The 21,859-nt window shown below is 43.7% G+C and overlaps 1 protein-coding gene across 1 annotated transcript; it reads left to right on the plus strand.

Annotated features, from left to right (window-relative positions):
• Positions 1-380: 380 nt before the first annotated feature.
• Positions 381-20,091, plus strand: mat1a (methionine adenosyltransferase 1A). Its single transcript, XM_006630865.3, has 9 exons — positions 381-656; positions 4,668-4,745; positions 7,249-7,371; positions 9,462-9,574; positions 11,416-11,559; positions 14,703-14,921; positions 15,672-15,854; positions 16,424-16,557; positions 17,006-20,091. Exons 1-9 carry the CDS (start codon positions 566-568, stop codon positions 17,106-17,108), a joined length of 1,188 nt encoding a protein of 395 aa, XP_006630928.1. The 5' UTR covers positions 381-565; the 3' UTR covers positions 17,109-20,091.
• Positions 20,092-21,859: the final 1,768 nt, after the last annotated feature.

Consider the following 21,859-nt stretch of genomic DNA (forward strand, 5'->3'; position numbering starts at 1 on the left):
TTTCAACTCGGCATTTTCCTGAATAACAGGGAGTGAGTGCCCAGAGCCTTCCTCTCTGGAGTGCACAATCAGAGTCTGGAAAACGTGTCCCAGCACGAGGGGGGGGGGGGGGGGGGATGTGTGCAGGAAAAAACTCAGTCCTTAAAGCCTGCAGAGATTCAGTCTTATAGCCAAGTTAAATTTCTGCAGCTGATCCATGAGAGATCAGGAGCAAAACTCGTGGAAACATAGATAAAGCTATGTAAATGGTAGAGCTATAAAGTATTCAAAAATGCAATGGAAAATTGAGACCCCCCTCGCTTGTTGTGCTGAATGGTCTGACCCACTAGTTCACATGACATGTGGGGTTGTTGCTCTTAGCCATATATAGGAGCATGAGTGGAATGAGACCTGAGAGTCCTATGAGGTAGGCAGCCATCCAGCCAGAGAAGAGCTAACTTTCTGAACTTCTTAAACTGTACAGTGGAAACAGAGCAGAGCAGCTTGTGGTCTGCTTGAGCCATCACTGACAAAAAATAATACTTTTCCAAAGTTTTCCTTGTAATCCAGAATCCTCTGGTTGAAAATGAACGGTCCAGCAGATGGCTTATTTGACTCCTTGCATGAGGATGGGGCATTCATGTTCACTTCAGAGTCTGTTGGAGAGGGGCATCCCGGTGAGTAAGAACCTTTTTCATTACCAAAAGGAGTTCATGTGGATTGTATAACATGTGCACTGTAATGAGAGCACAATTGCAGCAGGCGTGTTTAGAAAGTTCCCTGTATAAGCATGGCCAGAGTATGCCTCCTGTACAGGGGCTGGAGGGAGCTGTATTTGGCTAAATTTATGCCATTCAAATCTGGCTGAGCTGCTCACTGGCTAAACCACCATGAGCATGTCTTTCAAAACCTTTTGCTCCATACTCACTAACTTCAAATGCACCACAGCTAATTTCCCATAGCTCTGCTTAAATTAAAACGAATTTCCCTTTTACTGTTACAATGCCCATGTTGCCCCTTAGATAATTTGCCCATTTAAATGTTAACAAATGAAAGGATGTATTGTGGCACCTACAACTTAGGTTCAATTGTGTGCTGTGCCAGTCAGCTCAGATGTCACTCAAATGACACAGTTTCACACTCACGCCGGCTGCTTGGTTCACAGGACTCCTGATAGTCTGGGAGCAAAGAGAGACAAGAACTTCAGGCTCCATTGAATGTCAAAATAAGATCATTGCAAGTGCAAAGAGAGCAGGCCTGCCTTACTTTACTCCTTCGTCGATGATTAATCTTTCTGCACAACGTGAAAAGTATACATGTTGTTTGCAATAGATGAATTTCTGTTTTTAAAGGAGTTTTCCCGGACCCCTGTTTACCTGGACGTTTGCAGGACATGGGGCCCTAAACCAGTTGAAACAACTTGGCTTTTTTTACCATTTGGGACATACAGTATGTTTGATTTGGCAGCTCCCTCTAGAAGACAAAGCTTCATTCCCGGGCATATCGACAAGTCAATAGTGCATGGCTCGCCCTGCCCACCCTCTGGCACAGGCCAATCATGAATGTTTGTGCCTCTGCTGCCTTCTGTCTGTCGTGTAAACACAGGACCTCATTGCTCCTGCACCGTTATTGGCCACAGTTCTCTCACACGTCTGAAATAAGAGAGGATGCGACCAAGTCAGCCTGTAACAGAGATCATTGGGGTTTTGCTTCATATTTCTTAGATTTTCTCAAAGCCTTGTGTAAAAGACAATCATTGTATTGTGATTTAGCAGGTTTTTTAATCTTCGCATCTGCTGGTGTCTTTCCAAAAAAGCTGCATTAGAAAAATACAAATTAAGAAATGATCAGACCACATGTGGAGTGTGTTGCAACATAATTCTTTTGAAGATTTGAATTCAGTATGTAGATTTGAAGTCACCTCTCCAACCCCATCATCCAACTTTCCCACTGTTGGTTGCTCTCTGTCTGACACACACTGTGAGATCCACAGTGTGTTTCAGGACAGCACGATCTGGAGCAGCCATGTGTTTCTGACAACACTGTGAATCCCAGGAACAGATGTGGCATGGTAAGGCAGTAACACACTGCAGTCTGCTCAGTGCCCGTGTTGGCCATGCTGTGTCTGGTAAGTTGACAGCCCCAGATGTACAGTAGGGTTATTCTTGTTCTTTCCTGCCTGAGCCTCTCAGATTGGTTCATTGACTTAATAATAGGATTTTTTTTTGAATCCATTCATGATTTCAGTTCCTAATCAGGACGGAGATTGCCTTTACATTTTGCATTTCAGTACCTTCAGCTTTTTAGTATAAAAAAGATAAAAGGTTCCAGTCCAACAGCTCATTAGTTTAATTAAGTTTTAATTAAGTAATGAGCTCAGCTAGAATGACAGCTGGCAGGTGTGAAGGGGTTCCTAAGACCAGGGTTGGGAAAACCCTGATTTGGCTGTTATTTAGAAATGACTAATTTAACTGTATATAAAATAGCTGATTGACTCAGAAGTGTTCATTAGGGATGGTCAGAATATTGGGTGCCATCTCCCCAAAATATGTTTCATTCACACTTTCATATTAATGAGCCTCCTTGCTGCAGCCTCTGGCTATGTAGTACAAGAAAACTGCTAAAATCAATTAACAAGTGGGATTCTGTCTATAATACTGCACTGAGATTTCCCATGCTGTAACACAAATGTAGCTTTGTGATTGTGAAGCACCAGCTCTGTCTCAGAAGAACTCTGAGATCTCATGGATTCTGTAATAGGCAAAGGAAAATTGTTGGCACTATCATATAGACGGGGGTGTGATAGTTTGATAGAAACAGAAATAAGATCAGGCTGTTGTTGTGGGAACTAACCAGACCCTTTCCCATTATCAGTCCGGAAGATATCTGTGTTAATGCCACATTGAAGGCCGTTTTCGATTGCTAAGATTAACTGGCTCGGTCAAGTACACACTAGAGCAAGGCACGTGCAACGCCAATGAAGAGAAAAAAGGACAACAAAGTTCAACAAAGGCACTTTGAGACTTGGTTTATAAATGCAGTGTAAGAAAGATTCCCTGTTTTCATTCTGGCTCTTTCTCCCAGATGTAATCCGTCACAAAATCTAACATCATAAATTTAACATAAGATATATAAACTAAAGGACAAAAGAACAGGTCCAAATGAGAGATGTCCATTATGCCCATCTAGCCTGCTTGGTAGTAGTTAATGGATCTGAGGATCTCATCCAGGTGTTTCTTGACGGAATCCAGGAGACTAGAAGACATGGCACCTTCCATGCACAGGAGTGAATATCGGTACACTGCCCTAACATGAACATTTCAAGTATTAGGAATATGGTGACTAAACCGGCTTGACAAGAAGAAGCACCAGGCATCCAGTAGTTCCAGCACAGAGTAGAATAACATGGAACCTGGAATTATTCAAAGGAAAAGTAAACACCAGGACAGATAACAGGTGTTTGTCCTGGGCTTGCTGTGCAGTGCGAATGCTCTTTCTGATGCAATGCCCATTCCAAGTTGCTTCATCCCTCAGCACTCCGTGTGTTTGACCAGCATCATTGTTTGTCCGCTGCATGAGCTTTAGCTGTGTCAGCCAGGAGGGTTGCAAACACTGGGGTGGGCTTTGTGGGTGCCCATCCTGGGTTGTCATCTGTCCTATTGTGTGCTTCTCATTGACCTACATGGTTCAGCTCACCCTGTTAGTTGGATTAAGGCTTTTCTCTTTAATTAAAACATAGACACAGCATAAAATACTGTATATTAGAATGCAGCATGGCGATTCTTCCTTTTTTCAATCAGGTGTGTTCAACCATGGCACAGTGTTGATCACCAGTGCTACTGGATAGCATGCTTAAATACAACACAATACAGAAAAAAATGATCATGAACATGAAAGAAATATTTTAAATGAATAGACAAAATGATTTTGTCTTTATAGAAGGCTGGTGCAGAATAATTATAATACAGGATCTGTCACAGCATGTCTAACGCTCAGGGAAAGAGAGGAAGGGTGCTCTGTGTTAGAGGGCAGTAAGATAGCTGAGCACTCCAAAAGCTTTGGCATGATTACCTTCCCTGAATTGTCTCCGGAGGGAAAAATGTAGAATACAGTTGTAAAGGACTGTTGAACAAACCTGAAGGGATGTAGCCGCCCAGGGCGGGAGGTGGATCCAGATGCAGGAGGAGACAAGGCCTGAGCCAGAGAGAGCTGACAGCAGGCAGCAGTGGTGTGTGCAGCTGACCACGGGAGGGAGGGAGGCAGGCTGTCAGGACAGCAGAGAGCGCAACTGGCAGAGTTCAGAACAAGGCAACAGATTGTGACACTGCAGAGGGGGTACCTTTGCCTTTGGAGTAGAGCAAATGTGTTTTTACCGTGCCTCTACCTTCCAGAACTGTGCTGTCCACATTGCAGAGAGAAGAGATGCTACCCAGAGGAAGGCCCAGCTCCATGCATGGTGTGGGCCTTCATGTGCACATTTGGAAACTGGTCATATTTCCTCTTCAGAATGTGATAGAATGAGGAATGAAACCCAGCAACAAGTCCCATTTACAGTACATATTTTTGTGTTGGGAGTAGTCAGTCCACCTCAAACACCGCTCTTGCTATTGAATGCATCTGCTCTGTTGCTCACAGGAAAGATGCACAACAAACAGGATGAGGATTTTCTCCCCTTCTTTCTTCCCTAGACAAAATATGTGACCAGATCAGTGATGCGGTGCTGGATGCCCATCTGAAACAAGACCCTGATGCCAAAGTTGCTTGTGGTGAGTTGGAGACAATATTTTTACCACCACTGTCTTTGCCACTGCCAAATCTGACATTGCCTTAGTGTTGGACACTATCGTTAATGGATTGATCCGTTTTTACAGTTGGCATAAGACTCTCAGCTTTGTGATCCTGCTCAGTTCTGAAGAGCTGCAGGAAAGCTGGCATTTGCACATTTCCAGACAAATATCGCTTAGCTTCCATGCAGGGCTCAACACATGCTTAGGTTGCAGGGGAGGGATGAAGAAAGCTTTGACTTTTAGGAAGAGCAACAGACACCAGTGCAAGAAGGCAGAATTCATATCTCACAAGTCTGAACCCAAGTCATGTCCCTAGCTGACTTTGACCATGATTTCCCACGTGACTGCTCACAAGTGTTTCTTAACCTCCAGGGCTTCATTACCACTGGTTAAGTGGATACAATTATACAATTATTTCCAACACATGATCTTTCTAGTGCCAGACATACACTAATCTGTTGCAGCTCTTGTTCTTTTTCATGTTAATTCCACAAAGCACGTTATTATCATGTTCCACACGCGTGTTGTGCGTGGGGTTGAATCAGCTCTTATAGAAAATGGTACAATTTGCAAGAGGATGTTGAGTGTTAAGGTTAGTTCTGATGTTTCCCATTAAAACATAAGAAAGGTTTCAAACAAGAAGAAGCAGGCCATTAGGTAACTACAAGCAAATTGTGATGTACAGTAAATGTAAATACAAGTGAATTATGATGAAATATCAGAGGAAGATCAACTTCAGCATTTCCTCTGAGCAAGGAAGACATTCTTTGCTGATAACATGATGATCTCTAACAACGCTAGATTTGAGTAGTGATTGAATTTCCCAATATTTAAAAGCATGACTGAATTGTTAGGAAAGTTTGCTTTTGTTTACCAGTTTTTTTCTGTGTGGGGGTGGAAGGGGTGACGACCGGGATTCCCCACTTGTTGTATTAGTGACAGATGTTTTAGTTGAAGATATGTTATTAATTAAAAAAAAACATTCACAAACAACAGTTTCTTCCTTATGTTTTTGTTTTATGGCCACTCGGTTTTGGAACGGTGAGTTTCGTGCTTCTCATATCTCAGCTTACAGCCCTGCAGCCTCTCCTCTGACCCAGCCATCTTTGAGACAGTCACAGCCTCCTACCTGAGGTTCAGGGGTGATTGGAGGAGAGGCACGCCTCTCACTGACAACATTGGGTGCCTGCAAGCCCCCAGGACGCTGCAGTGGCATTGAAAACTAAGACAACCCTGGCTGACTAACATCACTCCTTCCCTCCCTTCGGGAATCCTGGGCACAGTCAGCCAGTGACCTGACCTAGGTTTGAACTCATAGCACCTGGAACTCATCCTGAAGTTAAATTCTTTAGCGATTGCATAAGGGATTGTTTTCATTTTTTAATAAACTGCAGAAGGGTTGAGGAAACTGCGAGCCCAATTATGGTCTCATATCATGTCAGATACTATACCCTTTACTGTGCCATTCCAGCACAAGGAATCTGCACCTCTTTCAATCCCAATTTAACTCTCTCGATTCTCTTGATGATTCAGAATGGGGCAGACGTACAATGGAAATATCTGGGGATGCTTTCTAGAAAGAAAGCAGCACCTGAATTACTAATGCATTGATGTGTTAATATAGCTCTCACTTCTGCCTTGCGCACATGAGAGCAGGATTCTGGCCACTGCTCCAGAAACTGCTTCTTTCTGTCTATTATAAATGAGAGAGTCATATTAAAGTAATATTTGATAACAAAGATGGCTCTGTTGAAGATCTTGCACACAATTCAACAGCCATTGGATTCTTGTATCAGGACCTTTTCAAGAGGAAAACAGAGTTTTACCGACATCCTGCAATGAACTTCTGGGTTAGGAGGTTAATGGGGAAAAAAGATCCTCATACTCAGCCAAGCTAAAACAAGCAGCTTTAACCTATAAGGGAGCAGACACAAACATATAATCTGGTAAAGGTCGGCTTTTCACATTACACAGGGCCTGATGTGATGAAGATGTTCATCCAGAAGGTCAATATTTATGTCACCATACACCAGAGCCATAGAAAAGCCTACCCAGGTTGTGGAAAACGTCTAAACTATATTGCTTGAATGGAAAGAATCAGTTATTTAGAATCCAGATCTTTATGCAGAAAAATCAAAGCTGTATACTGAAGCAATCTGGCAGGCCAGGTTTGTGTTACTGCTGTTTGCACTAACGCCACACTTCAGTTGTGTTGTGAGATACAAGATCAACCCAAATATTTTCACCACCCGGTAAAAAGTGATATATCGGATTATATAAATTATACATGAAAAGATAAAAGACCAATTTTAAAGGTGTATTTTAATGACTGATTGCAGACGTCACGCATTATTAAATTCTAAAATAGCATTCCACCTCCTAAAAACACTTCTGTGAGAAAATGCATCATTACTCTCAGCCAATAAATGAGGAGGCGTGTTTAGGACACGTCTTGATGCAGTGTGTGTGTATGTCTTTGCAGAGACCGTGTGCAAGACTGGCATGGTGCTGCTGTGCGGGGAGATCACCTCTCGAGCGGTGGTGGACTACCAGAAGGTGGTGAGGGACACCATCAAGCACATCGGCTATGACGACTCAGCAAAGGGTCAGCCACAGCTTTGCTAGGTGCAGGGGCGTGGGGAGTTCTAAGCTCCCGAACCTGCGCAGAATCATACCATTGCAATTCCAGAGCTCCTAAGAAAATAACTTAAATAGCCACGTGCTGGGCATGGCTGTACAGGCAGGCTATTAACATCTTAGGTGAGAGCTGAATTGCTTGAAAAAGGTGGCAAGATATTGCTGCACGCACACAGCTCAGAGTTATCCCATCAGTCCACTAGATCCACTAGACCCATACTGGAAGGCATACAGGGGCATCGGCTGTTTGATGACTTGAACTTCATAGAATTAATAAACTTCCACGGGTGAGCCCACACTCTGAACTGGTAATAAAAATGGGACAGACCTTTGGTCACTGTACAAGAATGTATCCAAGTATGAGGAAGAGTGACAAACTTTATCAGGTGGATATAAACTATATAAGTAAATCTTAAAGAGAACTTAAACAGTGTTACAAATCTGAAATACATAACTCCTTTCAGAGCCCTATACCTGATAGGCTTCGGTTTGTCAATTAGGAACTCTGCAGCACTGGAGAGCTCTCACGTTTCTCTCCTTGCTTCACTTCCTCCTTTGGCCCTTGACATTGTATGTACAGTGTTGGGCACACAAGCCTGGCTGGTCAGTTTGAAAGAGCGCTAATTGTCCAAAAAGGTATCCTCTAATTATTTAAACCATGCTATGATTATGGTGTTCACAATCTTCACAAAAAGGAGAAAAAGCCAACTCTGACAGAGGGATCTCTCCAGTGGCCCCTGTGGGATCTGAATAAGAATTCTGCTAAATAGTCTCTTTGCTTTTGCTAAGAGTTTATCTTGGAGTCTACCAGAGTAGGTTCAGACCTTGAAGATTTAAGGCCAGCTTGATTTTTACAACCTGTCAATTAGAGGAAACAATACCGGGAGCCACAGCAGCCTTTCGACTTAGCATTCTTTGACTTGACAAAGATGTTTAACTTTGAATCATGATGATGATGTGAATGGTAATCCTAACTAATGGATCCATTACACAGCCTGGACTGGAGTGAACAAGGGTGTGTCACTGCTCCAACTCTATTTGCCATATTTTGGGGTGCCATGCTCCATTTTTCTCACTGCTGGAGTGCAGCTGATTGTATCAGAATGGTTGATAAATTATTTGATTTCCTAACCATTAAACCTCTGACATCAGTCATAGAATTTCATTACCATCATTCTCGGATGATGCACTTTCTTGGACAGAAATGAATGTTTAGACCATTGTCAACTTGGTTATTGAGGCATCAGAATGAAATCTCCATCAGCAAGCGTAATATGCACACACCCCAGCACCATCAATTCAGATTCATGATGAATCTCTTAATAATCAAGAGCATGTTTCATAACTTGGGAGTTATGTTTCACTGAGTAAAGGCTAATTTCGACAAAGAATCTCCATATGCTGAAATCTACAAAAGAAGCATATGGCTGCCTTAGGATGTTGCTGTGAGAACTTTTAAACACCCACATACAAATACAATAACACACTTATTTACAATTATATACAAGCCTCAACAGTAAAAACCCCGGGAACTGACTGTGTGACCTCTGATTTATAGGATGTCACTGACATGGTGTGGCTGTGTCTTGGAATCGCCGTTATGAGAGTTGTCATTGCCTTAATTTGCTTAGAGACCTCATTGAGTCCACCAAATTTTGAGTGATTTACTAACATGCAAAGTCTGGAATAGAATATATGGTAGATAATAGTACTGACTCCACATAACCATGGCGAGCAGTAACAGGGCAGGAGATCTACAGTACTTATTTGATTCTCTTTGGAAGTCATATTTCATTTGATTCTATTTAATCAAATGAGATTCAGTTCATTCTGTTGATATCATTAAATCATTGCACTTCAAAGTACAAACTTCTTGTCCAGACATTATCATTAAGAAAGTTAACAAAGAAAAAGGCGGAGTTTGAATCACGTTTTTCAGCTTTCAGACTAGGCCAGTTGCACAGGGAGTGTCTGCTAGTGTTTTGAGAGCCTGTGCAGAACATCTACAAGTGTTGTGCTTTCGTGTTCAGAGATGGACCTCTGTTCTGCTTTCCTCAGGCTTTGACTTCAAGACCTGCAATGTGCTGGTAGCTCTGGAGCAGCAGTCTCCTGATATTGCACAGGGTGTCCACCTGGACAGGAATGAAGAGGACATTGGAGCTGGGGATCAGGTACAGAGGCAAAGATAGGGTAATGGCGGAGATGGAGACATGATTCAGACACTGAAGGAGACAGAGCACAGCTCAGTGACAGAGGGAAAATGGGAAGTGGAGGAGACTAGCAGGACAATGTGGTATACAGTGTCTCACAAAAGTATTTTGTGAAATTACACAAAGTACAAATTACATATATATTTTTAAAACTAAATGTTTTATTCAAAACCTGAATGCCCAAATTGAAGACTTCTAAGGGTAAAGTAGGTCACAGTAAATATCAATAAAAGCTAAAGATAAATATTGAAATATGTAGGTTGCATAAGTATTCAAACCTGTGAATGCTGGAAGCACCTTTCAAAGCACTTACTGTATTACCACAAGACGTGAGTAAGTCTCCAAACATTGCACACCAGCATAGTGCAATTTTGGCTCATTCTTCCTGGCAGATTTGCTCAAATTGCTCAAGTTGTTTTGGGATCTATTATGGACAGCAGTTTTCAAGTCATTACACTGGTTTTCAATCAGATCCAAGTCAGAACTTTGACTGATCTACTCAAGAACATTCACTTTCATATTCTTGAGCCACTCGGTGTCACTTTATTCTTGTGTGTTAGATGTTTGTCCGGCTGAATATGAATTTGTGTCTGTGAAGCAAGATCTCCACTGTGATTCACTTGCAGTTTGTTCCATTTACTGTATATTCCCTTCAGTCTTGATAAGTTTCCCAGTTTCTGCTGATTAGAAGCAGATCTACAGCACAGTGCTTCCACTACCATTCTTGACAGCAGGGATACTGTTGACTTGTGTCAGATGTAACACTTTTTTCTGACATTTTGAGTTTTACTCACGTTCTTTGTAGCAAACAAACTGGGACAAGAGACAATTTTTTCAGCTCCTTAAAAGCCCACTTTTTAGAGTGACTGGACTATTGTTGACACATGGACTTTTGCTCACATCTCAGCCATAGTAAGGTAAGATAATATCACTTTATTAGCCATATACAATTTCTTGCATTAGGAATTTGTATTTTTGCATACCCCCAGCTTGCTCTCCATGAGACACACAGGCACACTTGCTCAGGGGCCCAGCGGAGTAGGATTCCTCTGCCAGCCTCAGGATTTGAACCAGCAACCTTCAAGCCTCAGGCACAAATCCTTAGCCACAGTGCTATTGCTCTATTGCTCTTTAGCCACAGTGCCATTTATTATTGTACTCTGTAACTTTTTCAAAATCATCATTAGTGAAAACTACTTTTACATATTTTCATGTTATGTATTAATTTCCTTAAATGTACTGCTTTGAATGTGTGGAGTAGATTGTATAGCGGATATTAATTGCTGCTTAGTGTCCGGTGTCATAACTACCAGCTTTAAAGCAAGAAAATTTGAAAACTGTGCAACGATTTGAATACTTTTATGCAGCATTGGTGATTTTACTTATTATTAACCCCCAACAAATGCCAAAACACAAAATGCAGTGGTTTTAGAGAGCTGACTCACTCTTTGCTATCCACCCAGATGTGCTGAATTTACAGAATCAACAAACAGTCCAACCAAATGTAGCCAAAGTCTACATTCAAGTCATTCACCTTGCTCATCTGCTCTTTCAGCCCTCTCTCTCTCTCTCTCTCTCCCTCTCTCTAGGCAGCACATAGTTTAGAGCTTCGTTACTCTTTTTAGACATCTTTACTTGAACAGTTGCTGCAGCTGGACAGGTCAGGCGGATCTAAGCCGTAGGCCTTCCTCACAGCCAGGGAGATCTCTAGTAGGAGCAAGATGATCTCACTGTCCCAGTTCAGAGGAAGTGAAGCAAGCTGTTCTTGAGTGCTGAAATGGTCTGTTTCTGTGTCTCGGCAGGGTTTGATGTTCGGCTATGCCACGGACGAGACAGAGGAGTGCATGCCTCTGACCATCATCCTGGCACACAAGCTGAACGCCAGGATGGCAGAGCTGCGACGCAATGGGGCTGTTCCCTGGCTGCGCCCTGACTCCAAAACCCAGGCGAGTGTCCCTCTCTCAGCTTGCAATAATTCTACAAATGAAATGGTGCTGGACTTTGGCCTCTGCAATGACTGTTATCTTTTATTTCAGTTGCCCACATTTCTTCTGTCAAATGTAACTTCCTGGATGCCGCTTAAATATTTATAAATATTATTTACAAATTCATAGATATGCATGATAGAGAGCTACAATTTGAGGAGCATCATTGTGGAGAGAGACAAGTCAGGCTGATTCTCTTAACATCGCTTGGAACACCCTGTCAACATCAGTGCTGCTCCAGCACATGGAAAGAGATAGCACGGGCCATAACAGAACTTATGCGTAGAACCAGACAGGTGTGTTTGGTAGAGAATTTGATCAAACTGTCCTATTGTCCTGTCAAGCTGGAGCAGAAAACCTTGTCCCGCATGGTGGAAAGCCATGGAAACATAGAGTAGGTTTTCTCAGCTCCAGTTCTGCAGACCACTGAACCTGACCACTGTAAGGTTAAAGAGACTCATGGTGTGGCGGTAGTGCAGTGGTTCAGCCAGTAAAGACTCTAGGAGTTCAGATTGAGTACGTTACTGGTTGAAGCCTGTGAAATCAACTTAAGGTTCCTTAGAATGTCTGTTTAGTGGTTCTGGGTTCATGGTATCTGCAGCCTGACATTTTACAGTGACCCCACTTATTTGAGTTTGCAGTGTTGTCAATGAGAGATGCCCCATGAGACCAGCACTCTCCTGTAGGCGCTATGGAGCTTGCAGCATATCAGCTGGCTGTCAACCCAGTGGTTGTGCTGGAGGAGTGCATGCACAGGTCCGGGGATTGTAACGTTTAACCACATTCATTAACATTGAGAGAGTCCAGTTTGGGAAGATATACCAATACAATATTAACCAGTGTTTTAAATCGCGGGCTGTTGATTTACCAACAGCCTCTAAGACAGGGAGCCTGTGGCCGGTGCCTGTTGTAGGGAAAACCGGTTCAGGGACGCCAAATATGTAATCATAGTGGCTCTCTGAAGGCACCAGTTCTGTAGGGTTTGGGCATTTACTGAGACAATTATTAATTGTAGCAGTAAATCACAAAGTTGATTCTTTTGATGGCTTTAGAATCCAACCATGCGACATAACTCAAACAATGCGCACACACAGGTACTAATACACGAGGATACATTTATTAATACATAGAATATGCATGTAAACCTAACAGATCTTATCGAGAGGGTTATCAGAATACAAAAGGTATATTCGGTCAGTTACAAAGAGTTACACATATCAAGAGGACATACGTTCAGTATATCATTCATTAAGACCGTTTCGTAAAGTGAACTTGGTTACAACTTCTACATTAGATTCTCAAAACAAGTACATAACTCTTAGGAATTAAATTGATATCAACTGGTTTGGATAACAATTGAATTCTCGAGCTGTATGCATTGAAGTTGAATACTCATCCAATCTTTGGGGATTCAGATCTCCTGCGGGCACAAAGAAACAGTTGCAGGCTGTTGTTGTCCAATCCGCGCTCTCTGGCTCGGTGACAGGCTGTGCTGTGCGGCTTGCGACGGTGCGCTGCTGATGCTCACTGTTGGCTTTAACTAGCAAAGTTTGTGCACAGGAGAAAAGATGACTGTGGGTCCCAGCAAGTCAGGAAGAGGACCGGTTCGTTCCTGATGAAGAGCTAGTTCTGAATAGTAATTCAGCTGTCCACAGTTCCGACCTGTTCACGAGGCCTGCTGCTGGTTACTCTCTGGCAACCTCCACTCTAGACTCTTAGAACAAAGGAAAGTTCTGGCACTCGGACACACTGGCCGTTCCGTGGTTGTCCGGGCTGAGTCTCAGGATGGTCAGGAGGTGCTTTTGAATTGTCCACTGAATCTCACTGAATCCCTGAATCTAACAGGCTCTCTGTGTTGCCTGTTTTTACCTGGAGGAACTTCAGCTCATTGATTGGCTGAAAGTTCCATGGGCATCAGAGTCCCACGTGGGTTACTCGGCCCTACCAGTCCCTGATTGGTTGATCAAGGTGAGATATGAGTCACTTAGTCCTGACACTTAGTAATGCAGTCCAGATGTCCAACTGGCACTCCCTAGACAGATAGGCGCCAATTGATGACCATTGATCATGATAGCCAGGCTTAGCTAAGTGCATCCCCCTTTGTGAGCTGTCCATATCAAAAGAAAACATCTTGCATGAATGGTTTCTCTGTGGCTGCACCACAGAGATGAACAGAGAAATGGGGCCTCATTTGGGAAGGCTCAGAACACTTAATTCTTTCTTATTAATAAGCCTCGCCGCTACACTGTCCTTCCTATCCTGGGACATGAACCTTTCAGTAACTTCTCACATTGCATACTGTATAACACTTCATCAGCCAACCATGTAGTTGAAAATTTGCTGTTGTCACCTGTTTCTCTTGGCATTGAAGAAACACAGATGTCCAAGTTAGTTCTAGCCATGAAAGCTGAAACATCAGTACTAAGTGATTGAAGTCATTTCAAGATAAAGGTCCAGTTTGGAGATGCTATGAAATGGCATCCTTCTACCCTTGTCCTGGAGTGTCGTATGAACATAGGAACGCTTACAGTGGACACGGAGGCCATTTGGCCAATCATGTTTGGTTGTTAATACTGTAACTAATTCATCCCAGGATCCCATCCAGCTGTTTCCTTAAAGAAGCCAGGGTACTGCCATCAACAACATAGCTGGGTAGCTTGTTCCATTCTCATACAACACATTGTGTAAAGAAGAACCTCCTGCACTTGGTGCACTTCCACATAGTTCCGACTTGTGCCCTGTGGTTTGTGTGTGGCACGGGGTTCTCTGACTTTGAATAGTGTGAATAGGCACTAAATAGTTTAACTAGATTTGTTGTTTGGTGTTTACTTGTGGACCACCAAAACAGGATGGTCCAGTCTTGGTCCTGGCCAAGATTAATTGCATAAATTAGTGTCTTTGGAGGTTCGGTTTGTCAGATTTTCCCAGTTCTTGATTTCTCACTGATGATTTCAAGAGACTTCACCGTTGAACAGTCTTGATTTTAAATTGTGCAAAATCTCCCCAGAAGTTAGGGCGTGAATCCTTGCTCTGATGTCCTGCTCCAGTCTGAGTGTGGCGTTGGGTTGTGTCACCTCTCTCGCTGTCCGCTTCCTGTGCTCCAGGTGACGGTGCACTACGTGCAGGAGAAGGGAGCGGTGATCCCTGTGAGGGTGCACACAGTGGTGATCTCTGTGCAGCACGATGACGGGGTGACTCTGGAGGACATGCAGCAGGTGCTGAAGGAGAAAGTGATCAAGGCCGTCGTTCCTGCCAAGTACCTGGACGACAAGACTGTCTACCACCTGCAGCCCAGTGGGCGTTTCGTCATTGGGGGACCTCAGGTGCACCACCTACCTGCCCTCCTTGCTTTTTGATTCTGTGTCTTCACCCCTTTCTGCCATACAACATTGTAGGAGCCCTTCTTTATTCCTGTGAAGAGACGCATCGCTATATCACAGTGCTGTAAAAACCTGTTTTAATTCTTATTATTTACAGTACAGTCTCCAGGTATCTTCTATTATCTTCTATTATCCTGTGCCTCATGCTCAAAGGACAGGAGAAAGATCACTCCTTGGTTCCAAAAGCATTCAAATGATATAATGAAATCTGCAAACTGCTGAACCCTGAAAGTGGATCCTTAAGCTGCACTTCCAACTGACCTATAGCTCTAGATAACAAATGCAGTTCTTCCTTTACAAGAGCCAACTGTTTAGCTTTTGTTCTAAACGCTGCCTGTGTGTCATGTGGCTATAGTCTGCCCCTGAAATGAGTAAGAGTTTTGTAGTAACTAAACATCACACAAGTTGATAAACTTTTCAGGGGATGTAAATGGGATAGGCATTATTTAAAAAGCTTTTTTCTCAAAAAACCCTAGTCTAAGAGCAGTTGTCTGAAAATGTAGCTGTGAATGGGAATGTGCATTGACTCTGTGCTGGTCTGGAACTCCAGTGTACATACAGTACAGTACAACGTAACTCTCCAGCATGGTCACCTGTATCTCTGTATTTCCCAGAAGAAAGTGGGACTGCTCAAAACACACATTTCGTTATGGGCCAGCTGATAAACCCTGTTCTGTCTCTGTGTCTGTGCAGGGAGACGCGGGCGTGACCGGCAGGAAGATCATCGTGGACACATACGGGGGGTGGGGTGCGCACGGAGGAGGGGCCTTCTCGGGCAAAGACTACACCAAGGTGGACCGGTCGGCTGCCTATGCTGCCCGCTGGGTGGCCAAGTCGCTGGTCAAGGCTGAGCTGTGCAGGAGAGTGCTGGTACAGGTGAGTTCACTCTTTCCAGACGTCTGCTACAGTGAGCTCCTGTCAGCAGTGCTTGAAAAGTGCCTCTTCCAAAAGGACCAGCTCTGACAGGTCAAAACGCACAGCTTGGCCACAGACATGCCTGCAGCACAACACACGTTTTCCTGAACTTTCCTGAGCCTTGTGCGATCATGCGGGGCCTGGCATAAATGCTCCCACCGGAGCCCGTAGTGTGGACATGCTCATCAGTGCCTGGTAGAGGATAAGCATGGACAAGTACCATTCATTTCTTGTTCTGCTGCTGATTGCCTGCCAGACTCAGGATTCTATGTCGTGGCAAAGTTGGTTTTTCTAAAAGTGTTGCTGGTCCCTGCTACTCATTTTAACGTGAAGAGGTCATCTGCATCCGCAATGCAGATGGTCCTGACAGTGGTACATCTGCAGGTCCTCATTCTCCCTGTGCAGTACAGGGATTGTGAAGCTGAGTCTTTCTGATTGAACTGTCTGTCCTGAAAATGGATGAGAGAATATACTGGAGAAATTCCTTCTCCTGTTTTAAATAGTTTTCTTTCTCTCTCCCTGTGGCGCAGGTGTCCTATGCCATAGGAGTGGCACGCCCCTTGTCCATCTCCCTTTTCACCTACGGCTCTTCCGAAAGGACCGAGAAGGAACTGCTGGAGATTGTGGACAAGAACTTTGACCTCCGACCTGGGGTCATTGTCAGGTGAACGTCTCACTTTTTCTTGTGATACAGAATGCTTGAAGACCGAGTAACCAGGGATGGCGTAGAAGTTAATTAATCACTTCAGTCAAATTCAGTTAATTCAGTCAAAAGTGAAGAATATAACTACAATCTGGTTGTTTAGCTTCTTCAGGTCTTCTCACTTCAGACACGATGAGTTTCTCCTCAGTTGCCACTGTGCGGTGTGGAATTAACAGTTTTCAGTCACACTGTAGTTGTTTTAATTCTATCCACTGTAAAATGAATACTAGAACCCAGGAATTGTCTTGTGTCATGAAATCCAACTATTTAATTTAACCAATTATTTGAACAGAAAAGGTTTATTAAAAAATATCAGAAACTAAGAAAACCGATCCTGCAAAATCCATTTGGAGGAAGTTGCTAATGTGTTTGATGTAGGAGGTAACCATGGTTTTATCTGAAATGTCAGGGACCTGGACCTCAAACGTCCAATCTACCAAAAGACCGCGTGTTACGGACACTTTGGGAGAAAGGAGTTCCCCTGGGAAGTGCCAAAGGCTCTGCGGTTCTAGATCGCCGGTGCCCACGATGGCACCGCCAGCTGTCAGAGAGAGGGAGCGGCGAGATGGGCTCACGGCGACCTGTGAAAAACACAGCATCTCAATCAAGTGTGGTAAAATGTCATAATTGTCAGGTCATTGGCGAGAACTACATTCTGTTCTTGCTTCTGTCTTGTTTTGTTCCTCAGGCCAGGTGACAGGTTTTTAACTACTACTGTCCTAAATTAAACTGTCCGCCCTGCAGTGGCTCAGGGTCTGCTTGCAGGGGGCAGACAGCTTCATGTCTTTGTCCTGTCATGAACACAGGGGTTTGAGGTCATGAGCTACCCATCCATCCAGCAACAGAAGAATGCTCATTCCTGGTAAGCGCTGTGGCAGCACGGCACCCTGGACAGGAGGGTTGTTTCATGCCTCACATAAGCACACAACACTCAACTGAACCAGCTTGTTTTTGGAAGATGGGAGCAACCTGGAGCATCTGGAGACAGTGCACAAGAACACACAGAGAGAACACACAAACTCCACACAGAAGGCACCCCAGTCCCAAATTGAGTCCAAGAGCCATTAGGCAGAAGCGCTAACTCTGTGGGGAATTGGTGATGTTTATAAATGCAGGGTGTAGATTTTGCTGTAGCTTCAAAGATGACACATTTTTGTCTTTTTTCAAACTATAGCACCGCGGCACATTTTGTGTACAGTGATGTGCCGCCCTGGCTGAGGACAGTTTAAGTTTGGCCAGTAGTAGTTTTTCAGTGTCTTGTCTTTGTATGGATGCTGTTCCACTGTAATGTAAGCAGTGCATAGTTGACTGTGATGAGTTTTCTGTTTTCTGGTTGCATATGAACATGATCACTTATATATACACTTAGGAGTAGTTGCTATGTTGTCCAGAAGCTGTGGAACATTTGTGTTCTCTTTACCGGTAAGTCTTGCCATTGTTATTTCTGAAATATACCAAATGAGCAATTCAAACAATGTCGCTCTAAAAGGCCAGGAAAGTTGACTTTAATTGTCAAAATCTATATTGATACATTCTGTATGTAAGTCTTAATATATGGTGCTGCATTTTTAAAGGGTGTAAAGCATCCATTTTTATTGATGATAATTTCTCCTACTAGTGGAATGACTTGGACCATTGTGTGTGTGTAGATAAAGGTGGCTTTTAATTTGCATGTGTGTCTGAATTTCTCGCTCAAGCTAAGAAGCTGAAGAAAGCCAAGTGCAGGAAGTGTGTTTCTAGGAAGATTTCCACACCGAAGGAAAACTCAGGGAGTAATTCATGAGCTTGTCTCTGTGCCTGCTGCCCAGAATGCTGTAAAGTGTGTAACCAAAAGACTATGTATCAGTGGTGCTTCAGCTAAATTCTCATGAATTTGGGAAATCTTGTCTTAACTCTCATCTTTTTAATGCAGTGTCCATAGAGCTTACCTAATCCTGGCTCCTGTTGGAATCAAAGAAATCACTAGAGGACAAGGTCTTCTGGTCTTCATTCTAGCTGAGCTTGTGGATATACAACAACTTAATAAATTCATAGGAGTGCCTTAAAAACTGACAACAGTAGCCACTTCTTTACACCGAGGGTGATGGGAGTACGGAACAAGCTACCAAGCCATGTTATTGGAGCCAATACCCTGGCCCCTTTAAAGAAACTGGATGAGATCTTCTGATCAAGTAGCTACTAACTGCTAAACAGGCTGGTGGGGATGACTTTGTAACTGCTGTTATGTTCTTAATGTGGAAGTCATAGTGTGATTATAGCACATCTTGTTCACATTGTCGACAGCTGAAAGCCCCGTTACAACAAGGTCAGGTGAAGCAAATGAAGGTGAAAATTAGGCCAAGCCCAGAATCAAAACCAGAAGAGAAACTGATCCTCCAGTTTCTCCAGTAATCTGACTGAACCTGCTTGGCTGAGGGCCAGTACCCTGGTCATAGGACAAGGAGGTTGGGACCCCACACAGAGCGAGGAGTGACACTGTGGCAGGTGCACAGGGCCTGCTGAAAGCTGTACAAGACGCAATTAAAAGAGAATAGGGATTGGCATACTGTATTACAGTATATATACTGTATAGCTTTGAGAAATGACATTAGGAAAGATTATGATTTTTGAACTGCTAAATGTGAACGGCTGGGAAGTCAAAGTTTTAGATAATTTAGATAACGGGAGCAGCAACAACAATCCAATTTTTTTTCAGGCTAATAGCCCATTCACATTGACATATGTGTTGTACTACTAGACCTATATTTACAGCAAAATCTCAGCAATTACAGTTCCTCTCCTGAGCCTGTTCCCTTGCAGAGCACTTCAGTGGAGTGGGCCAGCCTGTCTCAGGGGCTGTACTGGCCTCACTGAGCCCCCACTCGGCCTGTCGGTCCACCTCCATCAGGAATTGCTCTGCGCTGCTTTAGCCAGCACTGATCGAAGGCTTAGCCACAGGAAATATTGCTTGAAAGCTGGGCATTTCTTGGGCTGGAAGAGATTTGTAATACTTCGGCCTTCATTGAAGAAGCCTTGTGGCTCCCATTTCATGGTTGACAAAAGCATATACCATCTAGATTGATGTCTCCATTGATGTGATCTTCTGGTTCAAGGGTCTCCAGCTCAATTCCTGGAGGCCTAATCTCCGCTACATAATAGGTCTAATTGGCTTCATAATACTTCAACCCTGGCTTCAGGGTACTTTATACGTAGCTGTACCTTTAATGCAGTGATAATAATCTGTAAAAGACCTTAAGAAAAATGCCACTTTACATCTACTTTAAAAAAATAGTTACTGTAGGTTGACTACTCAGGTTGGACCAAACTCCAAAGACACGGGCACTGCAGGAGCTGAGCTTGAGAGCTCTGTTCTAGACATGTATCTATCATGCTGTGCTGTGAACCTCCCACAAGTCCCTCCACGCAGGACCTGCACCTTTGAGGTTTCTGTCTGTATCATATGAAGAGTTGGAGAATCCTGCAAATGTAAATAATAAAGGAAAAAAAAGAAACCTCTTTAAGCACGGAATCTTAATTGCTTTATCTTTTTGCGGTACACTCATCACAGGAAGCTCACTCTCTTTTTGATCATATTGTTTGCTGGGCTGGTTGCTACAGATCATGCACCTAGATCAAGGTGGTCGTACCACAGGTGCTCTAGGTGGGTGACGGGGATGAAAACAAGCTGCTGCTTGAGGAAGATCCGGGGAGCAGGCGAGCTTTGGAGACTGAAGAACTAAGACAGCAGACAGTGGTTCGGAATAAAGAAAGCCATTGCAGGACTGATCTGAGCAAGTAGGCAGCTGAGGAGTCAAGAGCACAAGAGCGGGCAGTCATGCAGGATGCTGTACCCATTCCTCCACCCAGCATCACCATTGCAGCAGTTTCTCCCTGCGATCTTCTCAAGTGAGGGGAGATGTGACAGCACTGATCTCTGACCAGCACTATCACTTCTTCAGGCAATAGAGAGTTAAAACCACAGTATTAAGAATGCTTTCCCTTACATTCATTAGCCTGTTTCATCATTAGAATTGGATTGAACAACTGAAATAAGAAAATTAGCACATGACATTGAATTGATCTTGACACTTCAAGATGGCACTGTTCAATGGCAACATCTCAAGTGTAGTTCTCTCATTTATTTATTTATTATGCAGTGCCGGATTTTTAATGCAGGGCTTATGAAATTATTCGGGCCTACGAAGGAGGGAAACACTAGTGACTAACAAAAAATGAGCTTGAACAACAAGCTTGCGATCAACCCTAGGTGCTCCAAATCAATACCCTATGCTATCTAGGGGCTGTTCTAGAAACTAGAAGTATCAAAAGTGATGGTCGCTTGACTTGCTCCATCAATCAAGGGCTTTAGCATTAGAATAGTGTAGCGCCCGCACCTGTCACTTTAGCGGCTGCACCTCCCCTTAGCTATGGGCCCGCAAGGCAGGCTGGGAGCAGCGGCCAAGGGGCTGGTCAGTGTGTTGACCGGAGATTGACCTGGCAGTGTAAATAATGTAGACAGTTTATGAGGAGCCATTGTAAAAAGTTGTCAGTTTTGGCTGCTTTGTCCTTGTAACCCACATAAACTGAAGTATCCCTCCTTAATCCTTAACCTGTGTGTGTGTAACCCCTTCAGGAGTCCAGGGAGCAGAGGTAAATAAACATGTTGATAGCAAACCAGGGGTGTGCAGGCATTCTGTGCAAATCCCTCAGTCATTTTAATAGTTTAAACTGCATAATGTCAATCAAAGTAATCAAAGTAATTGGATTGGCATTTACCCCCCTCTTTTTGTGCATTTTGGAGTGAAAGTGTCAAGGGCCTGGAACACCAAAATCTGGTACCATTATTATGTCTCATTTTATATGCAAAAAATAGTTGTGTGACCATCACCTCCAACCGACAAACACTCCTGGACCTGCGATTTAGAGCCTTGGAATTGAAAGCACATGGCTCTGCTTCTCAAGCGCAGAGCAAACAGGGACACGAACGCAAGAGGAAGTGGGGTAACAGAAGCTGTGTGGTAGCGCGGCTTTGGCAGTGTGCCTGCTGGCCCCGCTCCCCAGCATCTTGCTTGCAAATGTGCAGTCGCTGGACAGTAAGATCAATGAACTTCACTGTCGCTTCAACACTTGAGAGACTGCTGCGTTGTTTCCCTGAAACCTGGCTGAAACTCAATGTTCCCGATGCCGCTATACAACCCGCTGGATTCATGCTGTCCAGATTGGCCCGCACAGCTGGTTCTACTGGCAAGGAGAAAGGTGGTGGAGTGTGTTTCATGATTAATAA

The sequence above is a fragment of the Lepisosteus oculatus genome, chromosome 4 (genome assembly GCF_040954835.1).
Source record: "Lepisosteus oculatus isolate fLepOcu1 chromosome 4, fLepOcu1.hap2, whole genome shotgun sequence".
NCBI lineage: Eukaryota > Metazoa > Chordata > Actinopteri > Semionotiformes > Lepisosteidae > Lepisosteus > Lepisosteus oculatus.